General features: G+C 45.7%; 1 protein-coding gene across 6 annotated transcripts in view; it reads left to right on the top strand.

The window, feature by feature from the left end:
- The window catches only part of rerea (arginine-glutamic acid dipeptide (RE) repeats a), a 125,259-nt gene extending 101,663 nt beyond the window's left edge, over positions 1-23,596 (top strand). For 4 of the 6 annotated variants that reach the window (XM_063465458.2, XM_063465457.2, XM_063465456.1 and 1 more), the window contains 12 exons: positions 6,301-6,381; positions 15,283-15,445; positions 15,568-15,660; positions 16,204-16,403; positions 16,582-16,743; positions 16,838-16,951; positions 17,052-18,424; positions 19,056-19,278; positions 19,379-20,099; positions 20,871-21,041; positions 21,164-21,344; positions 21,448-23,596. In XM_063465458.2, coding sequence (XP_063321528.1) covers positions 6,301-6,381; positions 15,283-15,445; positions 15,568-15,660; positions 16,204-16,403; positions 16,582-16,743; positions 16,838-16,951; positions 17,052-18,424; positions 19,056-19,278; positions 19,379-20,099; positions 20,871-21,041; positions 21,164-21,344; positions 21,448-21,481 — 3,516 coding nt within the window. In that variant the 3' untranslated portion in view covers positions 21,482-23,596. The remainder of the gene's footprint in view (positions 1-6,300; positions 6,382-15,282; positions 15,446-15,567; positions 15,661-16,203; positions 16,404-16,581; positions 16,744-16,837; positions 16,952-17,051; positions 18,425-19,055; positions 19,279-19,378; positions 20,100-20,870; positions 21,042-21,163; positions 21,345-21,447) is intronic. The other 2 variants (XM_063465459.1, XM_063465461.1) reach the window with 1 other exon arrangement.
- The last annotated feature ends 1,976 nt before the right edge of the window (positions 23,597-25,572 follow it).

The raw sequence follows: 25,572 nt of genomic DNA on the forward strand, positions 1-25,572 counted from the left end.
GGCCCATGGCAGGGCCGCGGCGGATCACAACAAATTAAGTGAGCCCTCCTTTTTTGTGGACTACTTATGAGTTTGCCTTTTATTTGTGCGTTCGTATTTACACTTGCCGATGGCAGGCACAGCTGTGCAAAGGTAATCAGAGCGAGGGACGGGGCGCGGTGATGGGAGGCTTTATTGCCACACTCGACCACAGCGGGGTCTACCACAGACCACTTGTCAAAGAAACGCTGTCTCGGCAGCAGGAGACTCAGACACTAAAACAAGCACACAGCAAATCATTTGGGCAATTTGAATAGACCAAATATTCCATTACAGTCACATCCATTATTATATACATATATATGTGTCTGATTATGTTATTTTACTGTTCCACTGGGAGATGATGTGCTGAAACCGTCACCCCTCTGTGTTCTTCTCCATTCACTCATTCATTTGTACGGATTCATCTCACCGTGCTGACGGCGTTATGTAACAAGAGCCCGAGGAGCTGTCGGGGAGTCCGGTACGCAGCGTCTGCCATGTTCTGTCCCGAGAGCGTTTTGTGTCTGCGGGTGGAGGCAGTCAGCAGGATCTCTGCGCTACACCTGCAACACAGCGTCTGCTGCCCGGGGGGGAAGCAGCATCTTGACTCTTGGCTGGCCAAGGACACGGCTTCCACTGATCTGATCACCACTTGTGCCTTTTCAGCCCTGCAGCCTTGAGGGACAGGTGTAAATGCAGCTCCAACCTTGACGTACTCGCAGAAACCAGCCCTGCTGCTCTTCATTTATTCATCATCACCCCCGTCGCTCTTCTGCCTCCTCCACCTCCTCCCTCTTGTATCGCGTCGCCTCCAGGACTGGCTTCATTATCCCTGCCTGTTCTTTTCTCACCCCAGCCGTTCTCTTAGAGATGTGAATAAAAGTGACAGCAGGGACCGCTGAAATGACAGAATCAGCCTGTCTGCGGGGTCACTTGCCACCTTCCCTTCCTCCCTCTTTGACTCACATCTCCTGTCCTCTGTGTGATTACAGCTGCAGCAGCATATACTCCTGGACCTCGTCTCAACCTTCTAAGCTTTGAGTGAAATGCGAATAATCTCCCCCCCACACGCACACACACACACATCCAAACGACAGGACCGCTGCCACAGTCATATGTTTGGCGTTTCATTACAGCTCTGGACGAAGTGACAACATCTCAAAGCAGAGTGTCGTTTGATTTTTATTGTCCTCTCGCAGGAACAGAAAATTATTTCACTCCAGAAAGATTTGTGACAGTCAATCCCCGAACAATCCTTCACCGTGACATTATTGGTGCAACTTTCAGACACTGGAAATCCATCACCTTGACGCCAGCGCCAACCAAAACCCTTTGACGTGTGACTAAGGCGATGACTGCAGATTACGCCCAAGAAAAATCTCGCGTGTTTACAAAATAAAATATGAAACTGTAAATAATTTATCAGAAACATCTACTATGCGGTCTGAGCTCGTTGTAGCTGTTTCTCAGTGGGTGGTTGGGGGGTGCGTGTGGTTGATTTAACCACCAGAAAAGGTAGAAAATGGCACGGGGCGAGTTAAACCGTCACACACAGTCGGATATAAAAGAATACTTTGCTAAATAAATTTTCAAACTTAGACTCAGTTGCACAAAAAATAATCAAAAGCTTGTCAAATGATGATTTCATGCCAGCCTTAATGCAAAATAGTGATAATGTCACAACACTGAGCGCTTCCTCTATTTAAATGACTGCTTGGTGTAATGTTTTGCAATCTTCTTTATACACAAATGAATTTTTTGGACTGAGCTTTGAAGTTGACTCGTACCTCAGTGTTTTCAGGCTTTACTGGAGACTTCTTGCAGCTTCAATTAGTTGTTACTAATTTAATAATAATAATTAATCATAAAAATAAAATATGTTCTGATTATTATCATTTTATTTGATCGAAAGAGGTAACATTGAGCTGATTTTAGTTAAAGTTATTCATTTAGATCCACTGTGTGTCAGTAGAATTCAAAGGAAATCCAGTTGTTTTATCACTAAATTGATTCATCTGCACCTTCTGGCCCTTCAGACTTTGCTGAAGGTCATCATAATGAAATGTGGCTTCACCCGAGGCTGCTGTCATTCCTTCTAGTAAATAAGCGGTGCTAATAATGCGCCGGCCAACAGGAGGTGCCCTATAAACAATCAGAAGCAGCAGCCGTGCCGTGTGTGTCGCCACGTCACAGATAGCGAGGCTGATCTACGACTGCTGCAGGGCAGGAGGTCTATTCCTCAGCCAGCTGCACTCTGTTGCGGCTTATCTCCGGCTGTTTCTTGGGCTGATGGATGACTGGAGCAGGGCCTCCGACAGCAACGAGGTGGGGAGGGGGGGGGGGAACGAGGGAGAAGAGCAGAGTAGCGGCCCCCCAGTGGTAGAATGCAAACCTGCAGAGCCGAGCTGACACCCAGCAGACGGATAAAATGCAACACACCTCCCTGTTTCCCCTGCCGCAGGCTATGTTTAATGTCAACAGCAAAATTTATTCACTTTATTGTGCCAGCAGTGTGTTTTTTATTTAGGAGAGGGTTGTTGTTTGATAACTAAGTAGCAGGCAGGATGGGTGTGTGCTGGAATTTCCTGCCACCTTTGTGTCACTACAAGCAAAAGAAAGCAGTGGATGTTGCTTTGCTTTGCAGAGAATCAGGATAGTTTCACATTTGTTGTTTTAAAATAAATAAATAAATTGAGGGCGGGGTGACTTTTAGGTCTTTTACAGAAAAGTTAAGGCTTATAAAATATACTTTATGGTTGTAATTGCAGGACAGCAGTGCAAATTTTAGCATATCTACATAGATTGTGCTTTCTGTGAGGTGTCTGTACAAAGAGGATGTGGGTAGTCTTGTGTCTGTCAGTGCGGTTCCCCCTATTCAAGACTGTTGTGATTTCCTTTCTGCTCACCAGGCCCAATGTAACGGGCTGATGTTTCATAACAGACACGTGTGTGTGTGTGTGTGTGTGTGTGTGTGTGTGTGTGTGTGTGTGTGTGTGTGTGTGTGTGTTTTTCTTTGCTTTTTGTTTTTGGCTAGCTGACTGATTGCCCTCAGCCCTCTGGGTTTATTCGCAGCAGGCTCAGAAAGGTCAGCTTTTAACAACAAGTCAAGTATAATGACTCCATATTGAGTGGAAGTAGCTTTGTTTGCTGCTGTGCTGGTCTTGCGTCAGTGTTTTTATGGAATGACATTTAGCGGGAATTATGTCCTCTGTGTGTGTGTGTGTGTGTGTGTCTCTGAGTCTGAGCCTGTCTTTGTGATATTATCTTTGCGCCCATGTTTGCATTTATCTTAACCAGTTTTACTGCTTCGAACAATCATCTCTCAAGCAGGAAGTGCCTGCACGCAACAAAGGGCTATTTAATCCCTTTTTTCCTTTCTTTTCTCCTCCTTTTTTTCTTATTTTACGTCTCCTCTCTGGGCTTACAATAGTGCACTGTTGGACTCGGGGCGGAAACTCGGGGCGGGTAAAAAGCGCCAGCGCTCTGGAACACGCTAAGAGAGAGAGACGCCTGTTGTTTCTGCACAGCGGATGGCTATTTGGTAGCGCTTCCACCACCCAGCTGCCCCCCTCTCCCCTTTTTGCTCACTCACCCCCCCTCTCTCTCTCTCCCCCCCCTTGCTCAGCTTGCTCTGCCTCTCCGAGCCCCTCCTCTGCTGCTGTGTTGCCTAGCAACCAAGGGCTGGAGCAATCGGAGCAGGGGCAGAGCGATTCGGGGAGCAGATTGGCAGATGATTTATTAGCTGGGCTGGAGAGCAGTGAGCCCAGGCAGCTGAAATGGAGCCTTAAACTGGAGCCGACATGTAGAGAAGGGAGGAGGGAGCCAGCGAGAGAAAGAAAACGAGAGGGAGGGAGAGCACGCATGCAGCTCCTCTGTGGAGACGAACGGGCGCACTGAGTAAATAGTACAGTTGGGGGGGAACATAATTAAGGTGACATAATTAGGACAGATGCAGGCTGCACGGGCAGGTCTAATTGATTTTTGACGTAGAAGCTCTGCAGGCTCAGGTAAAGCTGAGACATGGAAATTTATCCTCAGCACCACCTCACCCCTCATCCACCTTATCATCTGGTCTACCTCAGGTTCAGGTTTATTAAATATTTGTGAATCCTCGGGTAGTTTTCCTCTTGTTTTTTCCCCGCAAACATTTGTGAAGCTAATACTTCAGCTGGTTATTTACTCGGTTTTGTCAGCGCCTGTCAAACAAACCCTGAAATAGGCCTTCCACCGGTGCTCTGTTGCTCTCTAGACTGCTTTTGAGTGACAGTGTAAATAGTAATCTCCCCCTTAACCCCCTTGAGTGGTCGGAGATTTTTTATTATTTTTTTTTGGTTGCATGTGGCGCTTGTGTTAGAGACGGCTCCATCTACTGGCTAATCAGCCGCTACACCTTCAAGCTGATGAATGCAAATTAGCTGCTGTCTCATGACACTTACAGGACAGGCCGTTTTGTTAAGCTGTCAGCTGAGCGCGTCTAGCTTTTTGATCAGGCCCTCTTGTGTTTGCTTGTTTAGTCTGGTTTAATTTCGACCTGTGCCTTCTTTCTTTATATTTATGTCTGCACAATAACAAAGCAAAGCTGGAAAATTTGAGAATATCGAGTTTGCTTGTGTTAAGGACGTAAGTATAGTAATTCACAAAGCTCTCTCTCGCCTGTAATTTTCCCTGAAAGACAGTTGTGCTTTGCAGCTGGCTGCGTTACTTCTGTAAATTTGGCTTTTGTTCCCCCACCAAAATGAGGTATGTAAACAATCTGTGGTTGCATAACATACTGTACATGGCATGGAAAATGAACTCCGGACAACACAGGAGAGGCTCCATATCTGGTTTTCCCTCCCACTTGTGTCCTTTCCACCATGTCCAAGACCTTTCTCCACACAAATTGTGTCAGCCTGGCTCCCCTCTCACACGGGCAGCTAGTTTTGCCTCTGTGCAGGCTCACTCCATGCTGTAGTTTCCTCACAAGGAAATGGAAACCTGTGTAGTTTCAGTCGCAAGCACTGGCTTAGGTTTTTCTGTGTGTGTGTGCTTGTGTATGTGTGTGTGTGTGTGTGTGTGTGTGAGGGGTGGGTAGAGAAGTAAAGCTTGCCCATTCAGTGCTAGAGGCTGAAATGAAAGCTGTGCCTAACACTAACATGAAGCACAGGACTCCACTTCGGGTTTTCCATCCTGCTGCAAACCAGAGGCTCTCTTGCAGAAAGATCACATGTAAAGCCTTCCCCTTTGTAGTGGAAGAGCAGAGAGTGACAAGCTATTTCTTTCTTGTTAAAAAAAAAAACATAAGAAGAACGACGTCCTGTCGGAGACATTGTGGATTTACCCCCCTTTAATTTTCCCTTTACCTGTGGGTGGACGTAGAGATTTGTGCTGTGCTCCCCGAGGACTTTTCTCTGCTTTTCTTTTTTTTTTGCTGGAGTTACTTGGTGGAAACGGTTGGCTGAGATCACTGTGGAACGGGGCTCGCCTCTGGAGCAAGAAAGTAAATCTGTTGGTTGTCTGCTTCGCTGGTTATGAATGTTTTTCAGCCGTCGCTTTTTATGGCTCGCAGTCTGTGGCTCTTAAAGGAGAAGAAATATATGTAGGTTGCTCCGATTTTGGGGGGCTTTCCGACATTGTTTTTTTTTTTTGTGCTCACATTGAGGTAAGGGCTCTCGTTGACGTTCAGTTTATTTTTAATGTCAGATTAAATCCAGTGTCACAAAGTAGCCTTCTCTGTCATCGTGTAGTTCAGCTTACTTAGAAATAATTCATTTTTTTGGACATTTAAATTTTTCTGGGGTTTGTTAGATTGCCAAAATATAAGGACAGAATTAGAAACCGAGTGCCACGCACAGAGAGGCATCTTCAAGTTTAGCTTTTGACTTTGAACTTTCACTTGGGAGATTAACAACGCGTTTGGCATGTCTGCTGTTGTGTTTGTTTTCACATTAGATCGTGTTTGCCTAACTGTATGTTCTGCGCTCGTGAAACGACGAGCTTAATCTCAGCGTCTCTCCCTGCCTTGCCTGTCATTTCCTCTCTGGTTTTGCCCTGACATGGCTGTGTTTGCTCCGGAGTTTAAACGGCTGTAGAGGTTTATAAAAAACACAGCAAACCTCAGACGACCGCAGACTAGCGAAATGAAAACAATGTTCTTTGTCGCGGTGTTAAGCAGAAAACTTTATTCTGTGGTACTTTAGCTGACTTAACATATACTCACTGCTCTTTTTTTTTCTTTCCCTCTCCCCCCCCCCTCTTTCTCTCGTTCTCTCTCTCTTCCTCTGTGCAAAAAAATTGCAGAAGCGCTTCATTAAAGGGTTGAGACAGTTCGGCAAAAACTTCTTCAGGATCCGGAAAGAGCTGCTGCCCAACAAAGAGACGGTAAGCTCATTTATTTCTCTCTGTGCCACTGATACAAAAACAGAGAAACTGAAGCACTTGCACTTTCCTTGTAAGTTACAGAAAGCAAGTTTTAGTTTAATGCTATGAGGCCTTATTGTTAAGAAGTGCTGCTTGCCAACAACTCTAGCGTAGTATTATCACATCAGGCTCAGTGGAAAATAATAATATTAATATTAAAAATACTTGTTTGCACCTGAGTGTAAACCTGAGCTTAAATGTACTTCCCAGGCAAGTTACACACTCAACATTAATTAGCACCCTCTGTTAGCAAGTAGTAAACAAGTAGTGCAGATGTGATTTGAACCACTGTGTTTACAGCATATGTCAGCTCTGTGGAGCAGCCTGCTTTATCTCATGTTTGTGCTACAGTGCTTTATTATTAGCACTTGGGATTTTTCCTTTCTTTCTTTTGGTTTTTCAGCCATTTTCAGAGCAAACTAAAGGGCAATGCGATGTCTTCCACTAGGATTACAAAGCAATAAACGTGACTGTTTGAACATCAACAAAGTTACATTTGTGTCTGGCCTGGTAGAGAGAATCAAAGGCCATAACTTTGATTACTGTCATTTAATCAAACCTAAGTCAGTTTTTTTTTTAAATCCTATAAATCCAGAGAATTGTCTCCTTCTTAGCTGATTGGAGGGGAAAATGTTTGTACACTCCAAACTTTTGCAACTCGAGATTATTGTGCCTGTGGTTAAGGTAGCTTCCTGTTGGTTGTATCGTATGCCTCCTTTAAACAAAAGCTTTGTCACTGACTGCCAAAGTTGTTTTGTACCTCTCACACTTTGTAAATGTGTTATTTATGTACATAAGCAGAGGGAATTTCCTCCTGTCAGCGGCTCCCTGCTCTTCATGCGGGTGTGTGTTGTAATCGTTATTGAACGTCCGTGTGACCCGTGCAACAGTACAAACAGGTCAGATTCAGGCCTGGCAATGATTAACAGCAGCTCACCTCATTCAGTGTGAACTTTGTGTTGGAAACAAAACACAGAAGCCACACTGTTTTTGTGCTTTTTTTTTAAGGTGATCAATATAAGAACAGATAGTAAACCTCATAAAGGGCTCGACCTGCATTTTTATTTTGCCTGTAATTGGCTGCAGAGCGAACAGGTTCATGTTGCTTCAAAGCCTTTAGACTCGGCTGTTAAATAATTCTTAGATATACATTTTGATTCATGAAACAGTGCAGACTTTGCTGTTTCTGTGAGGCTGCTCCTGCTGGAAGTGTGCCGATATAGTGCTGACACAGACATCAAAGAAAAATCAAAGGTGTTTGTCATACTTTTCATCTGCTTCATTTCCTCGCCTGCTCCGAGGTGAGGGTACGTCAGCCCTCCTTCTCTAAAACCCGCAACATATCCTGTAATATTTTTACACTCCAACTCTTTAGTGTCGTCTCCTTTTGTGCTACTTTTTTTTTCATTCTTTATTCCTCAAAACCAATTTGAGCCTCTTGAATAAGAGATTAAAGTGTATGAATACTGTTTCCTCGCAGAGGGTTTCTTCAATTATTTTTACTGGTTTTGAAATATATGACTAGTCCAGTTGATTGGCTATAAAGGAGGTATTAATGCACTTCAACCTGGAGGGGGGAGTCTACTTGGCAGGAGAGGTAATAGACCTCCTCCAGGATATGGGCCTGCCACCACCACAGAGCAGAGAAAGATTAATTTTTCCCCCTGCAAATGGAAAATAAACTGGCCTTTAAATATGAAAAGATGACTGGGAGAGCACGGAGAGGGTAGTAGCGACCTATGAAAAAAGGGAGTAAAATGGGCATTGGCTCAAAAGAGCCAGTAAAGTCTGTGTTTTCACACAGAGAGAAAAAAAACAAGTCTTTGCTTATGACTGAGCTTGTTTTTGTGCTGCTAGGCTGATCGGAGCAAGTGCCAGCTAATACCCGGAGGAAAGTGCCCATTTATTTTCTCCATCCTCATTCCCAAATCCCAGATCTCCGGAACATGAGAACAACAATATCTCTAGATATTTTAGGTGTGGGAAATGACAGAGATTTTTCCCATTATCTCCAGTCTCTCTCTGTCTCTCTCTCACACACACACACACACACACACACTATTCCAGTTGCATGAAAGAAGATGTATGAGTCCTGACCGGAGCGCACAGCACAAAGCCCAGAGGTCCGGTACCGCGCGCCCGGCCCTCACTGCTCCTCCCGCTAGCTCCTATTAGCCGCGCTGCCCCTGAAGCGTCAGCACGGCTCGAACAGCCAGTGCCAAGGGTAAGCACCCAGCGCTGTGTAAACACACCAGGCCCGACTAGCACTCAGGAATGCCTTATATAAAGTCACATAAAGGCCCACAGGGGGGAAGTGGGTGTGTCGCCTGACCGTCTGCAACTGGCTTTTTGCTGCCACCATTTCCTTCACTCACGAGAGGACGTCATGGAACACGATGTGCTGCCTTCAGTGTTTAAACAACTGAATATGCTGAAATGGCAGATCACAGATAACTACGCGCCTGATATTTTCACTGGGAGCGTTTTCATAAAGAACATCAACAGACAGTGTTTGCCAAACTGATTTAAATCGGCGACTGCTTAGTTTGCTGTGCAGCTCGACAGAGAAATTGACAGCTGAAAATTAGATCAAATTAGAGAGTTTTGGCCCATTTCCTTGCAGGACCGAGCCCAGACGACGTCACTGGTGGAAAAGGGTACAGCACGAGCAGCAGCAGATTGCAAATGAGAACGTATTGCAATACCTGGGCTTTTACTACTTTAAAGACAGAGACTGTTTTCAGTGTGCAGACACCAGTGTTACTCCGCAAAGTAAAATATGCATGACAGCGTAAAAAACACTGATGTAAAAGCAACTCATGCCTGAAATTATATTCAGTACAGGTTGTCTCTTTGTGTCCTGTGAGAGATTTTAAATTGCATGAAAACACTGGTAATTTACTTACTTCATGCACACATAAGTGTATTATACTCTATATTTATAGATCAAGAAAGTGTTTCACAATACAACTCAGAGCAGCCTTAATCTAATAAAGTCAGTGAAGCAGTGTAAAACAATTTCTAGGCATAGGACAAAAGCATCTGAGTGAGTGTGATAGGTTTTTTTTTCCCTACCAGCTTCCCTACTGGTTTCTCTTTGCTCCACGTTTAAATATTTAACTTAATAAAGGCCTAGCATTATCACCAAGACGACTCTGTAATTGTAGTTCGGTCATATATATTAGATGGTGGTGTAGTTTTAGTAGTGTTACAGCCCAGAATGTCAGCTGTAAGCCGTGTAGACGTAGAGGGCAGGAAAGGTGGGGGGGAGATAAAACGCTAAAACTGATTTGGTGAGACGTTTTTATGCTGCTGGTTCCTGCTTTGTTTTTGGCACAGAGGTGGAAAAAGACAGAAAGGTGCTTTGGCAGCGCATTAGAAAAGCTAACACAGGTGAAGCCACAGTGCGCGTTTTCTTCTTGTTAACGTCACTAATTAAACAAGCGCTCTCAGTCAGCAAACAGTTAGCATCCAACACCAACTGGTGAGTTTATTGGAGCTTTAATTTATCAGCTTCCTGCAGTTTGTTATCATTCTAGCGTGTGCGCTAATTTTCAGGTCCACACAGAGATGCTAGATCTGAGCTATATGTCTGATTTTTAAAGGAGGCGATGTGCCGAGCGCTCCTTACAGCATCTTTTTCTCTCGGAGAAAAAAGGGAGCACTCGGTCCCCGAAGGCCCTGTCATTTATGGGACGCCCAACAGGAGAACGGTGTTCCCAACACAACCTCACGCAGCAGATGTTTGCCCCGGTACAATCTGTACAAACGTCGCATTGAATTCATTGCCATGTCCTCAGCTCAGCAGCCAGAACCTCGGGGATGAGTGTGATTATAAATACTTAGGTTGAAACACTAATTAAACCAGCAGCGAACTACAGGAGCCTGGTCCAGTTGGCAGCAGCTGTCGGCGGTGTGACAGAACAGCTTCCGTGTTTGGTAAATGATATAACTTGTTTAGGCAGTGAAATCGCTGCCGGCTGATGGAAGCTCAACCAGCACGTATTGATGTTCTTTTAACAGACCACAGGCAATTTAGCGCAGCTGAGTGTAGGCAAAATCTTTTTTCAGCCTAATAGACGGAGCCCAGAGAGCCAGAGCTCCCTGTGTAATTGAGTTCTTTGGTAGGCTTCATGTTGTGAGGTGTTTTTTTTTTTAGGGGAGGGGAGACTAGCTTATCAGCAGAACACGCAGGATCGACCCTCCAGCAAAAAAGGCACTGTTGCCATCCAATCTGCTTTCACTGGCAAAAGCGCTTACAGCAGGAAAAACACGAGTGCTGATTCTTCAGCATGTGCATCCCTGACCTGTGAAAGCAGAGCTTATTCAGTCATTCTCCGGCAGAAAGGCGCTGCGCAGCAGGGAACGGCTGTCTATTTAGCCGCCTTTCACATGCACCCCGCTCCACCAGCCAAGATCTTTTCACTATTCAGTCTTTCTTCGTTTTTGAGGCATCACTATGGTGTAGGTGTGTTTTTGAATTCATCACATACTGTACATGTGCCTGGTAGCTTAAATATTTGGGCTTGTAATTTAGTTTCACACGACACAAACACAAATAAATGATGTAAGGAGGGAAAGTGTAGTTTGGTAACTCTAAGCACTAATAGTTTTTATTCCACCTGACATAACGATGTTTTATTTATTATTGGAAATTTGTAAATCCAGAACTAGACTCTGGTGTCACTGGCTGCATATAATATAAAAAGTTTGGAAGCACACATTTCTGTCATCTTTACCATTTCAGCAACTTGATAAAAATCCTGATAATTGCTGAAATAAACTTTCACTGAAACATATTAAATGGGACGCACAGACCCACTCCTGGCCTTCTGAAGCACATACACGTTTATAAAGTTACGCCCTCCAGTTACATTCATGGTGAGGATGATGGCGAAGTCGAGCACGCTCCAGACCGATTCACTGTGCAGTCTGACATGGGCGACGGAAGAGTTTGGAGTCCACGGGTCGAGCTCATATATAATTAAGCCCTGGCTTGATTTAGCTCAGAAATACTTCCCCTTTCACCTTACTGAAATGAATCAGGAAGCAGTCCTCCCTGCTCTGACTGCAGGCTGTGGAGGAAGCAGGAGTAGCGCAGGTTCATGCTGCACTAATGGTTGTTTACACAACTCGCTGTCAGCCACCAGAACCTAGAAATCACACGCTCCCAGCCCTCTCTGCTCCCCGACCGCCTTAAATTTTTAGCAGAGATTTTTATTTGCTGTGAGATTTTCAGGACTGGTTTGTGGTTGGGATTCGGTGTTGATTGTCCATTGTTCTCCGCTGCTGGCTTTCTTTTTTTTTTTTTTTCTTCTTTTTTTTTTTTTATATTCCTCCCTCTCGACTCTCCTCGGCACTCAGCCCTCCCCCTCCTCGGCTCTCCCCTGTTGTCTCCTCCTTCCCCTGCTCTTGCCAATAACGGCCTTAACCGTTTGGCTTCATGTCAAAGCAGAGGCCTTTTGTGGCTCTGTCACAAATCTGCCAGGAAAAACAGAAACCATCTGTTCAGGCCTGGGCCTGAGAGGAGATGAGGGTGTAAATACACGAGTTTAGCCCTCGCCCTCAGCTCTACCCGTGTACATACGACCACCGAGCTCACCCTCAACCAGCCACTGGTTGCCTGTAGCCTAAAGTGGTTAACCCTTTTCAGTCAAAATCTGGCCTCAGGAGGCATTTTCCTCATTTCGTCACCTGCTAACCTCTGTTAGCAGCTGTTTGTGAGAATAACATTACAATAAGGTTAAAATACAAAAGTCACGCATCTCTATATGCATGCTTTATGAACTCGAACTGCAAGTATTTAATTTAAAGCGATAGCACAACAATCACTATGAACATATTTTTTTAAATAACTGCACATCTTTATGTAGATGACCATTTTAAGTGGCAGTAACTGGAACGGAAGGCCTGAGCGCCCTGATATGAGGGTAAGCCCTTCCCTTGCTGGATAATCCACCGGCCAGAAAGCTCCTGCAGATGGAAGCAGCCTAAAAGGCCTAATAATACTGAGCTTATGTTGTCACTATCTCATGTTCTGCAAAGCAGCAGCAGCACACTCTGTGCCACTCTGCAGCGATTTAGTGGACTAGGGAGAAAATTATGCTGCAGAACCCTTGGGACTATGTAAATTTGTCTTTCAGCTGTTTTAGATGCAGGTTTGTTTAGTTGTTTCTTTTATGGACATGTTAATTTTATGAAGGGAGGGAAAAAAGACATGGCATCAGTAGGTAAAACACAAACCTGCTTCCACAACGGCCAAACGGGTAGAATAAACTGCGAGGTAACTGGAGTTAAATTGTTGCTGCGGGCATGTGGCAGCATGATAAAGTGGCTCTGATGCAGAAAAGTCTTCAGTCAGTGTGAGAGACGGGACTTGCACAACTTCAGAGGACCCAAATCTGTCAGTCTCACTGTGACACAAATGTATTGCACAAAGCTTCTCTCACGTGCAGCATGTTCACATCGGGCTGTTTCTCTGCACAACACGTTCACTGTGCTCACAGTCCTTCCTTTATCAGTGCGACTGCACTCCAGAGTTATTACAGTTTTATGATTTTGAACGAGCTTTTATTATTATTTTTATTTTGTTGTGATTTTTTGCTTTGGATTCTTGTTTCAGTTAGTTTTCAGTGCAGGTTTGCTCATTTCAGTTTGAAGCGAGATTTAGGAAAGTCACCACAGATATAATTAAAAAAAAAAACAGGAGATTTTGAAAGCAGTTGAGTCTTAATGGACATATATATATATCAAAGCCTCATAAGGCAAGTTTTGGCAAAATTTTTTTTTACCAAACACTAAAATTAAGGATATTTTCTCTTTATTTTTATTTTAGTTTAAATTAGGTTCACAAACATCTATTTTTTTTATTAATTTGTTACCTGCAACCTAGTTTTAGTTAACCATGCTAACCTTGCTGCATTCTAATTTAAAATCTGTGTATATTACAGATATTATTATACTTGCAGACATTTCCACTGCATCATATTTGTACTGAATTTGCTGAGCTGTGCTTCTTGTTTTCCTCTTTTTTATTTACATCTGGCTGCACCAGCTCATCACCACACCTGTTAATTCCCATTCAAAAGCCCAAGTTAATGTTTTCATTAGCCCCTGCCTAATGTAATGGTACTTGACACAGCGTAAGTGATGGAGAGGCAGGGTGACCTTTCCTTGTGTCTGCCAAGCTGTTGCTGAGGCCGTGTACTTGTCAACCCGCAGCGAGGAGGCAGAGAGGCACTGCTGAGAACAGTCATTAAGCACAGAGCAAAGCCAGCGCTCGGCACCACTCGACACTTTTGATCTGCACATTTCAATTAGATTTCACATCAGGATGCCCGCCTTCTTTCAGTTAGCACCTGCGCCCTTCCCCTTCCCAACTGGCCGGCAGGTTGAAGTGGGAGGCGCACAAGAAAGGCCACAAAGTTCTGTCGCCGACTGAAACGGCAGCAGCATAATGTAGCTTTTAGGTGATAATATAATCAGTATCCATGTGCTTTTTTATCTTAAAGCCCACTGCATGTGGAATCCATCCACTGATCCAGATAAACTCCTGCCGAAGCCTCCACCAGCTCGTGGGGTTTGAGACTGTTTTCCGCTGGAGCAGTGGTTTTCCTGGTGTAGTGCCTTAATTTACCCTGAAATGTGAGGAGGTTTCATTGAGCTCAGACACCCTCAGTAAATGTTTCCAGCACTGCTTTGCCTGATAAGGTGGAGTCCTGCAGGCTCTGGTAGATATGAATTTCCCCTAAGAGTTACATTGTATGTGTACGTGTGCTACAGTTCACTGGCTTTATTTTCTGTTTTTGTTAAAGGGGGGGCTTTTCTTAGCCATTTCGTCAAATCACTTCCTCCTTTTTCATGTTTCGCTACATTTTGATAGACGATATCAGGCTGTTGCTGAAAAGCTGTTAATGCATTTCAGAGAGCAATGGACTGACTAATTAATGTCAAGTTTCTCGGCTGAAGCAGAGAAGGAAAACAATCAATAGCCATTAAACCCTGGGAGCTTTGTTGAACAGCGGTTTAACAGACCTCAGACAGTGGCTGGGTGCCCTCGGGGCTTTTGAGATTACAGGTGACTTACTGCTCACCCTGCGAACACACACCGCACCTTTTGTAAATTTGTTATCGAGTCAGTGGAAGATGACTAACAAGTGAGAGTTCACAGCGAGGCAGAAAAGGCGAAGCTTTACAGGAAACTACATAATTGCCACCGACTCCTGTTGCCAATTTTTAGGGCTTGTGTTTCACGAGTGTGGCAGGAAAGCTGCAGTTAATATGCACAGGCTGCCTCAGCAAAGTGCTTTCTGATCCATGATTGCATGTGTTAATGTTTCAGTTGGGTATTGATTTCCTGACGGCCTTTTGTACACTGGATTTATCCGCCCCGCTCGCTGGCAAGCGCACCCCTCCGAATGTTTGATTAAAGTTCAATTGACTCTTCCAGTGAAGGGGCGAGGAGCCATTTCACTCCCTATTTGTAGCGCCAAAGCTCTGCCTGACATGTTCTTTTGTTCCCATTCAACCTCCTGCCACCCAGGCAGCCACCATTGCACTGATCCTAATATCCCTGCATTCAGTGAGTCTCCTCGCCTAATCCTGGGACAGACAGGGCCGCAGCACAAACATGCCCAGCCAGCTACAAATCCTGGCATGGACTGACCCGCTCCATGGCCTTTCACTGTGAAACGCAGCACCCACTGCTAATGTGTATCCTCCACAGATTTCATTCCACCTAACTGCAGATATTTCACCTCTTTGCAATCAAAAGTGAATCCTCCCCCTTATCACAGACGCTCGTTTGCGTTCCTAAGATGTTACTGCCTGTTTTAACGGCGCCTGTTTATCGTCTTCTTTCAGGGAGAGCTGATTACCTTCTACTACTACTGGAAGAAGACTCCCGAGGCGGCCAGTTGTCGAGCCCATCGCCGACACCGTCGTCAGCCCGTCTTCCGCCGCATCAAGACACGGACCGCCTCAACTCCCGTCAACACACCTTCACGCCCGCCGTCGAGCGAGTTCTGTACGTAGCTTTGACCTCATGGTGGCAGCTGGGAGGAGAGGGGACGGCCTGGCCTGACATATACTCGTTGGTTGGTAAAGAGATGTATGTGACGTATCTTTCTCCTTCCTTCTTCTCTCTAGTGGACCTCAGCTCAGCCAGTGAAGATGACTTTGACAGTGAAGACAGCGAACAGGAGCTAAAAGGCTACGCCTGCCGCCACTGCTTCACTACCAGTAAGACGCCACATCTCTTTTTCGTGTGCACACCCGTCATACAGACTTGCTTGGCTATTCCTGTCCTGTCTTGGGATCAGTGTGAGCCCACCCAACACAGCACTGTGTGACAGATGGGCATCAGAGTATGTCAGGACTAATTTGATCAAATCAGACATGAACCCACAGCTCGTTCACTCTCTCCCCCTCATTATCCTTCCCCCTCTTTCCACACAGCTGGCTCCCATCTGAACACGCTGACGTTTCTGCCATCCAAGCAAGGGTGGCTAATAACTTGGCTTTATAGTGTCAACCCATCAAGCTCCTTTTAGTAGATTACTGGGAGTTTAAATGGGGTATAAAACAGGGGACAGATTAGACATTGATTTAGCGCCTGTAGTACGAACATTTTTATTCTGTTAAATATTGAAAGGAGAAATTATTTTAAGGTGGTGCCTGTATTCCTCAGTATTACTGCAGGTTGTCAGATGATTTCTGTGTGATGTTTGTGCCTCTCTGCTTGTGAGATTGTGTTATTTCACAACTGTAAATGGCTTTCCTCAGCCTCCAAGGACTGGCACCACGGGGGCCGCGAGAACATCTTGCTGTGCACCGACTGCCGCATTCACTTCAAGAAGTACGGTGAGCTGCCCCCCATCGAGAAGCCCGTGGACCCTCCGCCATTTATGTTCAAACCTGTCAAAGAGGAAGAGGATGGACTCAGCGGGAAGCATAGCATGAGGACCCGACGGAACCGAGGCTCGGTGTGCCAGCTATCCTTCTATTTTCACTTTTAGGAACCATACCCTGAGAGTTATCCCTGGAGCAATCCAGACTGAGATTACAAAGAAATAAGCTCATAATCTCAAACCAAATGTTTATTTTATTCAAAGTTTGAAAGTTTTATAAATTGGGCTAAATTTTCCTTCGTTCAAACTACAGATGTCGACGCTACGTAGTGGTCGTAAGAAGCAGACAGCCAGTCCTGATGGCCGAGCCTCACCCACCAACGAGGATTTGCGCTCTAGCGGACGTACTTCACCCAGCGCAGCCAGCACTGACAGCACCGACAGCAAGACGGACTCCATGAAGAAGCCAAGCAAAGTAAGTACAGCAGAGAGTCGTTGACACCTCGTTTTTCATTGCATGCACCTCTGTAATCTATACTTTCTGTGTCTCTGCTGCTTTTGCTCCACAGAAGATTAAAGAGGAAGCTCCTTCACCTATGAAGAGTGCCAAACGGCAACGGGAGAAAGGAGCTTCAGACACAGAGGAGCCCGAGAGGGCCAACGCCAAAAAGTCCAAGACACAAGTGAGTCTGCAATCATTGCTTGTGTTATCTCTATGTGTTAAGGGGAGGTTGTATAGTTGGTGTGCTGATGCGCTTCCTTTCTTCTCCTCTGTCCCCACAGGAGCTGAGTCGGCCAGATTCGCCTTCAGAATGCGAGGGAGAAGGAGAGGGCGAGAGCTCTGATGGGCGGAGCATCAACGAGGAGCTCAGTAGTGATCCTAAAGACATTGATCAGGACAACCGGAGCTCTTCGCCGAGCATCCCGAGCCCCCGTGACAATGAGAGCGACTCGGACTCCTCTGCCCAACAGCAGCAGCTCCTGCAGAGCCAGCACCCTCCAGTCATCCAGTGTCAACCGGGCACCTCAGCCGCCTCTTCGGCGCCCCCTCCACCCACAACCTCAGCCCCCTCACTGCCTCCGCAGGTTTCCCCTGCTGCAGCCTCCAGCTCTCTACCTCCCCAGCCTCTGCCCCAGGCAAGCCCAATGTCTCTAATCCAGTCAGGAGCATCCCTGCACCCTCAAAGGCTTCCCTCTCCACACTCACCTATGACTCAGGCTCCGCCTCCTGGCCCCCCAGTTCCACCTCAGTCATTACCCAGCCCGCATCACGGACCCATGCCTCCCATGCCTCACCCATTGCAGCCGGGCCCCTCACACATGGCTCACCCTCACTCCATCACCCCTCAGGGATTCCCTGTGGGTCCGTCTCAGGTCCCACCCCCGCCGGTCTCTGGCCAATCACAACAGAGGGCTCACACACCTCCTTCTCAGTCCCAGTCATCTTCTCAGAGTGGTGCCCAGCCTCCCAGAGAGCAGCCCTTGCCCCCCGCACCAATATCTATGCCTCACATCAAGCCCCCGCCAACTACACCCATCCCTCAGATACCCAACCCACAGTCTCACAAACACCCGCCCCACGTATCGGCACCTCCATTCCCTCAGATGCCTTCAAACCTGCCTCCGCCTCCTGCCCTCAAGCCTCTCAGCTCTTTATCCAATCATCATCCTCCATCAGCACATCCGCCTCCCCTCCAGCTCATGCCTCAAGGCCAGCAGCTTCAGCCTCCCCCAGCCCAGCCTCCAGTTCTCACCCAGTCACAGAGCCTCCCACCTTCAGCCAGCCACCAACCTCCTCCAGCTCCTCCTCTGCCACCCTCCGCAGCAGCCTCACATCCCAGCGGGCCACCTCAGCAACCTTTCTCATCTCATCCTTTCAGTACAGTTCTACCTCCAACCGCCCCTCCCCCATCATCATCAAACTCTATGCCTGGCTTGCAGCCTCCTTCTTCCTCGGCTCCATCCTCTTCCATCTCCATGCCACTTCCTGCCTCTGTCACCTGTGCTGGCCCGGGCACAGCAGTCCCACCCATGCACATCAAAGAGGAGCCTTTGGACGAGTCGGAAGAGCCAGAGAGCCCACCACCCCCGCAGAGAAGCCCCTCCCCGGAGCCTACAGTCGTCAATACCCCCAGCCATGCCAGCCAATCAGCACGGTACGTCTGCCAACATCCTGAGCAAACAACAGAACATCAAACATCTGTAAAAGAGAAAAACATACACCTGCACAGGTGGCTGTTTATCAGTAGTCTGCCTATTCTCTTATCAGGGGATACTGATTAGCTCTCCGACAAAGAGTCGCCCTCAGGTTTTAAGTCTTTAATGTAGGCAACGAATCAAATGTCCTCTGCAAAACAGGCATCCAAGGCCACAATTAGCCTCGAGCTCTGAGTAGCTGATGGTTCGGAATTATCAGAGATGGAAAACAGGGAGATTAATTACAGTGAGATGGAAGTGTATGAAGCATCCGAATATGAGTACGTGTTGCTGCCTCCCGCTTAAGTGACTCTCAGACTGCCAATGAATAGCAATGAGGAGTTTATTATAGGCTCAGCGTGGCAGGAAAAGTGAATGCTGAGGGAGTTTGTTTGCTTTTAAAACATGGACTAATGCAAGCTAATACCAGCTGTGTTTTCATCATTTATCCTGCCATTCAGTACACAAAATTTAACATGGATATGATGATCGTACCTTCTTTTATCTGTTTTTTTTTCTCCAAACAAATGTCAGTTTATGAACGTAAGACGTTATTTTAGCGTTTTTATTTTTGTGTCTGTGTTTCTACAGTTTCTACAAGCACTTGGACCGGGGGTACAACTCGTGTGCTCGGACCGATTTCTACTTCACACCCCTGGCTTCATCTAAACTGGCCAAGAAGAGAGAGGAAGCTCTGGAGAAAGCCAAAAGGGAAGCAGAACAGAAAGCCAGGGAGGAAAAAGAGAGAGAGAGGGAAAGGGAAAAGGAGCGAGAAAGAGAGCGGGAACGAGAAAAGGAAGCTGAGAGAGCCGCGGTGAGTGGTGTAATCGTTCTTTTACTTTTATGTTTCGCACTGGTTTTGTTAAAAAAAATAAAAGTAAGAAAAACTAAGCATGATGTTCCTCTCCTCACAGAAAGCCTCCAGTTCATCTCACGAAGGAAGAATGAGCGAACCTCAGATGGCCGGCCCCGCCCACATGCGTCCACCCTTCGACGGTCCCCCCACTACTATTGCAGCTGTGCCTCCCTACATTGGCCCCGACACACCCGCCCTACGCACTCTCAGCGAGTATGCCCGGCCCCACGTCATGTCCCCCACCAATCGAAACCACCCGTTCTTTGTGTCACTCAATCCCGCAGACCCGCTGCTAGCTTATCACATGCCCAGCTTATACAACGCTGACCCAGCCATGCGGGAGCGTGAGCTTCGAGAGCGGGAGATGCGCGAGAGGGAGATTCGCGAGAGGGAGCTGAGGGAAAGGATGAAACCTGGTTTTGAGGTCAAGCCTCCAGAGATGGACACACTCCACCCTTCCACAAACCCCATGGAACACTTTGCTCGCCACGGGGCCATCACGTTGCCCCCCATGGCCGGCCCTCACCCTTTCGCCTCCTTTCATCCCAGCCTGAACCCATTAGAGCGTGAGCGGCTAGCCCTTGCGGGGCCCCAGCTGCGCCCAGAAATGAGCTACCCAGAGAGGCTGGCAGCAGAGAGACTCCATGCAGAGAGGATGGCAACAGTGGCCAATGACCCCATCGCTCGTCTGCAGATGTTCAATGTCACGCCGCACCACCACCAGCACTCACATATTCACTCCCATCTCCACCTCCACCAGCAAGATCCCTTACACCAAGGTAAACGAAAGCCCTGCTTAATTCATAAATGCATGACAATGAAATTAAAAACTGAATTTAGAAGCTTTAATTACAGATGACAACTTAAGAATGAACAGATACTTTATTTAATTAAATGTTTGAAGACCAAAAGTAGAGCCCTGAGTCACTCCACAGGTCAATTTAACCTGTTATCACTCTGAAATAAATATATATATTGTATTTTTGGTTATATAGTATTAATTACTACATTTTAATTAAACATAACAGATGCCAGACTGCTTTTTGAGTTCAGGAAGCATGTTGCTGTTTGAAATTTTGCCATTTATCTGCACTTATTCTGATGTTGTTTAAAAGGAAAGAGATGTTTTGACAAAGTTGTTGCAGTGAAATGAACAAATGATATATTGTATTAAGTATCAAAGTGAGCATATCTGTCATGGTATTGTATCATTTATATATATATATTTATATATATAATATGTACTGCAGTAATTTGTTACTTCTCTCATTAAAGACTGAACAAAGGGACTTGTGATCAATGTCACTGTAATGTAGTGTACATCACTGACAGACTGGATGACAGGAAGTCATATCTTCCTTAAGTTACTGACAGAGTCAACAGATTTTTTTACAATTGATAAATATAGTAACGTAGTCCCTGCACTCTTTAAATCAACCTTGAGGAGTAACGTTACATTAAGCTGAGTATCATTAATGCCTGTAGCATGCTGTGTGATACACTATCTTGCAATGAGTGTACCCTGAACCTAAGACTCTGACACCCAGAAGGTGGTGGTGAATGTCTTGTGTGTCCTCCAGGTTCCGGCGCCCATCCGCTGGCAGTAGATCCCCTGGCCGGACCTCACCTGGCACGCTTCCCTTACCCACCCGGCGCCATCCCCAACCCTCTCCTGGGCCAGCCGCCGCACGAACACGAGATGCTGCGACACCCAGTTTTTGGTAGGCTCTCAGCCAGTGTTGACTCTCCTTACCAGCAATAACACATCACATCTATCAGTCTGAGCTTCTATCATCTATCAGTCTGAGCCTGATCACATTTTCTGTGTTGGGTCTTCCTCCAGGTACTCCATACCCACGGGACCTACCAGCAGGTATTCCACCAACTATGTCGGCGGCCCACCAGCTGCAGGCCATGCACGCCCAGTCGGCCGAGCTCCAGAGGCTAGCCATGGAGCAGCAGTGGCTGCACGGGCACCATCACATGCACGGAGGACCACTGCCTGGCCAGGAGGACTACTACAGGTAGTTTATCCTAATTATTGTTGTAGTCCGGTTTCTGAGCATGCTTGATTATGATTTTTTTTTTTTTTCCAAATTTTAAAACATCGCTCTTTTGTCCTTTCAGTCGACTGAAGAAGGAGAGCGACAAGCAGCTGTAACGAGCCGAGGGAGGCGGCGACTGACAGGTGCAGGACACAGGAAGTTGTTACAGAGCAGTCTCAAAGAGGCTCTTCAGGATCCTCTGAACACTTTCAGTTTTGACGAACAGAAAAAGCCAAGTGAATCGTCTGAGATTTCTCCTGAGATTTTTGTTTTTGTTCTTGTCGAGGACCTCTTTTCTTTTCTTTTCTTTTAATTATTATTTTCCAAGACATTGACTTTCTTTGGTATATAGCCAGTAGTGACAACATCCTCAAGACTCCTGCATGACAAGCTTCCCTGATGTTTTTTTTTGTAGGTGCTAGAACAAGACACTGTGCTTATTACAAAACAAACAAACAAAAAAAAAAGAAAAAGCCGAGATCGGTCAGACCATTTATGGAAAAATAACAAGTGCTATCTTAAATTCAACATTTATTTTAATACATTGTTGGAGGTTTTTCATAATTTTAAGAAAAGCTACAGCATGGCGTTTTTGAGTCTGTAAATAGTATATATAAACATATAATTATTATTATAATTATTATTATTACTAGGTGTGGACTCCAAACCAAGTCGTTTCAACCTCCAGTTATAATTGTTTCAAAGCATTATCCCTTGTTTCAGAGGGGAGCACCATGGCATTATACGAGCAGTTTCTGAGAGTTACGGTTGCGTTGTGACGTTCCTCTGACATCACTGTGTTTAGATTTAGCCACACATGCACTATGTAAACCATCAGCCTGTCACGCCAACCACATCCATTCATCGCCTTCCACGCTCGGCCGGCTGAACTCGGCGTGTGGACTTTTAACGATGGGGGAGCACTTGAAGAAGTGACACCGTGGTCGTTGACGCTTCTGTGGAGTGCACACTGAGGATGGAGGGAAGATATAAAAAAAAAAGTTTGCACTGAAGGAGCGTCCTCGAGCTCAGCTGATTTTATCCACTTTGATTGAAATTACTATTTAAGAGCCAAATGAATCCTCTACTTTTAGGATTTCTTTTTAAAGGATATGTGGTCACCTGAAACATCAGCTGAATGAAAGAAATTGGGGGGGGAATTGCTTTGAATTTTTTTTTTTAACAGTGTTCACTGTAACAGGAGCCTGACAGGACTGTTTTTGTTGTGTGAATGAGTGGCTGTGAGTCGGTTCTAGTTTGTATTCTAAATGCCCCCCCCCTTTTTTCCCTTTTCTTTTCTTTCCCTCGTCCCGTCATCGGTGTTTGTTGCAGGGCTCAAATCCGACTGAGCCATCCTCCACCTAGGCTGTAATAATGTTCACTGTGACACTAGAGGGGGGCCTGCCGACACTTGACCTCCAGGAGGTGTAAGGTCGATGATGTTTGTGCGTGCCTGTGTGTGTGTATTCCTGTTTTGTTTTTTTTTTTGGAGTTTTTTTTGTACGCCTTGGTTCCTTAGGGATACACACGGCCTTCTGAGGCCTCAGAGGTGGTGTTTGTTTCTGCCACTGACTGTTACATGTAGTGTTGACCCGTCATTACCAGTGCACACGAGCCCACGTTTTTCTTTCTGTAGCCCATGACACAAATTCTGCAATTATTCCATGCACTAAGACTGTTCGACCGTCATGGACGATTTTATTTGATTTTATAATTGTATCATTTTATTTGAACTAATCAAAGAAACTGTACTTGCATTTAAAAGCGACCATATCATCCTATGGAGCACTATCATTTACCACACTCGCGTCTCTGAAGCTCTGACAACAGCCTGTCCACTCTTGTCTTTCCATCGCCCACCAATTTATCCCCCACCCCACCATGTCTCCTCACAACCTACTCTTCTTTACCATCATCATCATCTCCTCCTGACGATCCCTCACCTCCTACTCCCTCTTTTTTGTGTCTCCGAAGCCTTTGATGTTAAGTGTTGTCAATGGTTTAGCTTCTTGTTTCAAAGCGGCAATAGCAGAATGTAAATTCTGACTGCTAAGATTTATATATATACTGGTATCTTGAAGCTTATTGTATATATGAGTAGTCACCATGGGATGACACAATGTAAACAAAAAAGTAGAAATAATAAGAAAAATTGTGAGTCCTGTGTTCTCTCCATTTGAGTATTTTGTAATTTTTTTGAAAAATTTGTGGAATTAAAATAAACAACTACGTTACACCACAAGACCGCCTCTCATCTTTTTTTTCTTCACGCCTTCTTTTTCCGTCTGCACGTTGTAGGTTTATTTTATTTATTTATTTTTCTGGAAGCGAAGCGCTAAATCCAAGCGGGAAAGAGACAGTAATCCTGTTTTAAGGGTAAACTATTTGGATTATTGCTCAGAAAGTAAGCAGGAAGTGCTCTTAATTCCTCTTGTTTTTGTTTTTGTGTGTGTGTGTTATTGAAATGTAATTCTGCAGCTGAGCAGACGGGATTGTTGCCGGGTCTGTTTCTACATTTGCTCCTGAATAAAGGATTTTTTTCTTCTTCTTGACAAGCTAAAAAAAAAAAAAAAGGATACCTGCTTCTTACATTTCTTCACCCTTCCGTTTTCTCAGCTTCACAAATACTGAGCTTTAATAGATCGCCCCAGCAGCAGGTAGTGAATCTCAGAGCTGAATATTGCACCGCTATGGTATAATAACATCAAAGCCGGGCTAAGCCAGAAGGAACACCTACTCAGGCTCAGATGCCTTGCTATCAGCGGGGCAGGGCTGTCATTTCATCCTGTGTGTGGGGAGTGATAGACCGGCAATCTGTGATGGTGTGCCGCAGCGACGGGTGTCATTTTGAGAGGGAGCTATTATTCTACTGCTGCTCTCTGAAATGATGCCCTGTCCTCGGGAAAATCGAGGTTCCTTGGATGCTGTATCCCCGGGCTGTCATGTGAGGAGGTGCTGCTTGTTGTTGTTGCCGGCTCGCCTCACCTCCCCATAAAACACAAGACGTCAGAGCCGAGCAGCGCTGGCTGGTTGAATTATTCATCCCCCCCTCCTCCTCCCTCTCCTCTTCCTCCTCCACACCGGCGATGGAGCGACTGTGACTTGTGTCAGCTCAAATCCTTCTCATAATGCTGTGTGTACCCCTCAGGCAGGCAGAGAAGGGGGATACGCGGTCTTGAAACATTTTTGCTCTTTCACTCTGAGTAGCAATATGTCTTGTGCTGTTCTCGCGCTGTTCTGTCTGTTGCAGCAGGTCGTGGACACAGAGCCTCCTCATCTCCACCGTCCTGCTGTCTTTTTCTTTCGCTCCACTGGGCCTGCCTGCTGCAGAGTGTGATGCTCGGCGGCGGAGACGAGCCTCCGCGCCATTAGTGCGTTCAGTCGGAAGGTAGCTGGGTTCATTCTTCCGGGTAGCTTTGCAGCAGCCCTGAAGCTAAGCAGGACCCTGTTTATCTCAAAATGAGCTGTGGTGACATAACAAAAAAAACCTTACAGCTCTGCTCCTGCTTTTATCCCTCATCCACTATCTGGAGTACATAGACAGGAGACATGATACTGTATATTTTCTCTGTCTGCTATCCAGCCAAGTGCCATCACTCTCTTTAGTTTTATGTGCATGTTCCAGAAGTTCCTCATTCACATCTGGGCCACCATTCAGTCATTTCAAAAACAGGCAACCTGTAGTTAGGATAAAAAATAAATAAAGCCTCGATAAATTGAGCACAGCTGTAGGAATTTGATGCATGCAAATAATAATTAAACCCATCTAAAATGCAAATGAGGTAATCTCCAACAGACATACGTGTAATTTATTTTCAGTCCTGCATTTCGGAACTAGCTGAATATTTATGTCGATGGCATCATTGGCCATCATTTTACGGGAAAAGGTTAAAGCGAGGTTTTATGATAAAACTCCAGAATGAAAACTCTGCAGCAGAAACCTCTGTGTCTGCTGCAAAGCTGATGTGAGGGGAGGAAAAAAAGAGTCTGATTTTATAAAGTCCCTTTTTTTTAACGTACCTTTGTTACAGTTTTTATCATTTAATCTCCCCCCCCCCCAAAAAAAAACAGCTGACTATTGTTGATTATGGGAGTCTGTCACTATGTTTTATTTGAAACAATGGTTGGATGTGCAGCACGGTGGTCTGGCGGGTAACTCTGGTTAACCTCATCATCAAGAAGGTCCACCGTCCGGCTGGGGCCTTCC

Source organism: Pelmatolapia mariae, linkage group LG20 (genome assembly GCF_036321145.2).
Source record: "Pelmatolapia mariae isolate MD_Pm_ZW linkage group LG20, Pm_UMD_F_2, whole genome shotgun sequence".
Lineage (NCBI taxonomy): Eukaryota > Metazoa > Chordata > Actinopteri > Cichliformes > Cichlidae > Pelmatolapia > Pelmatolapia mariae.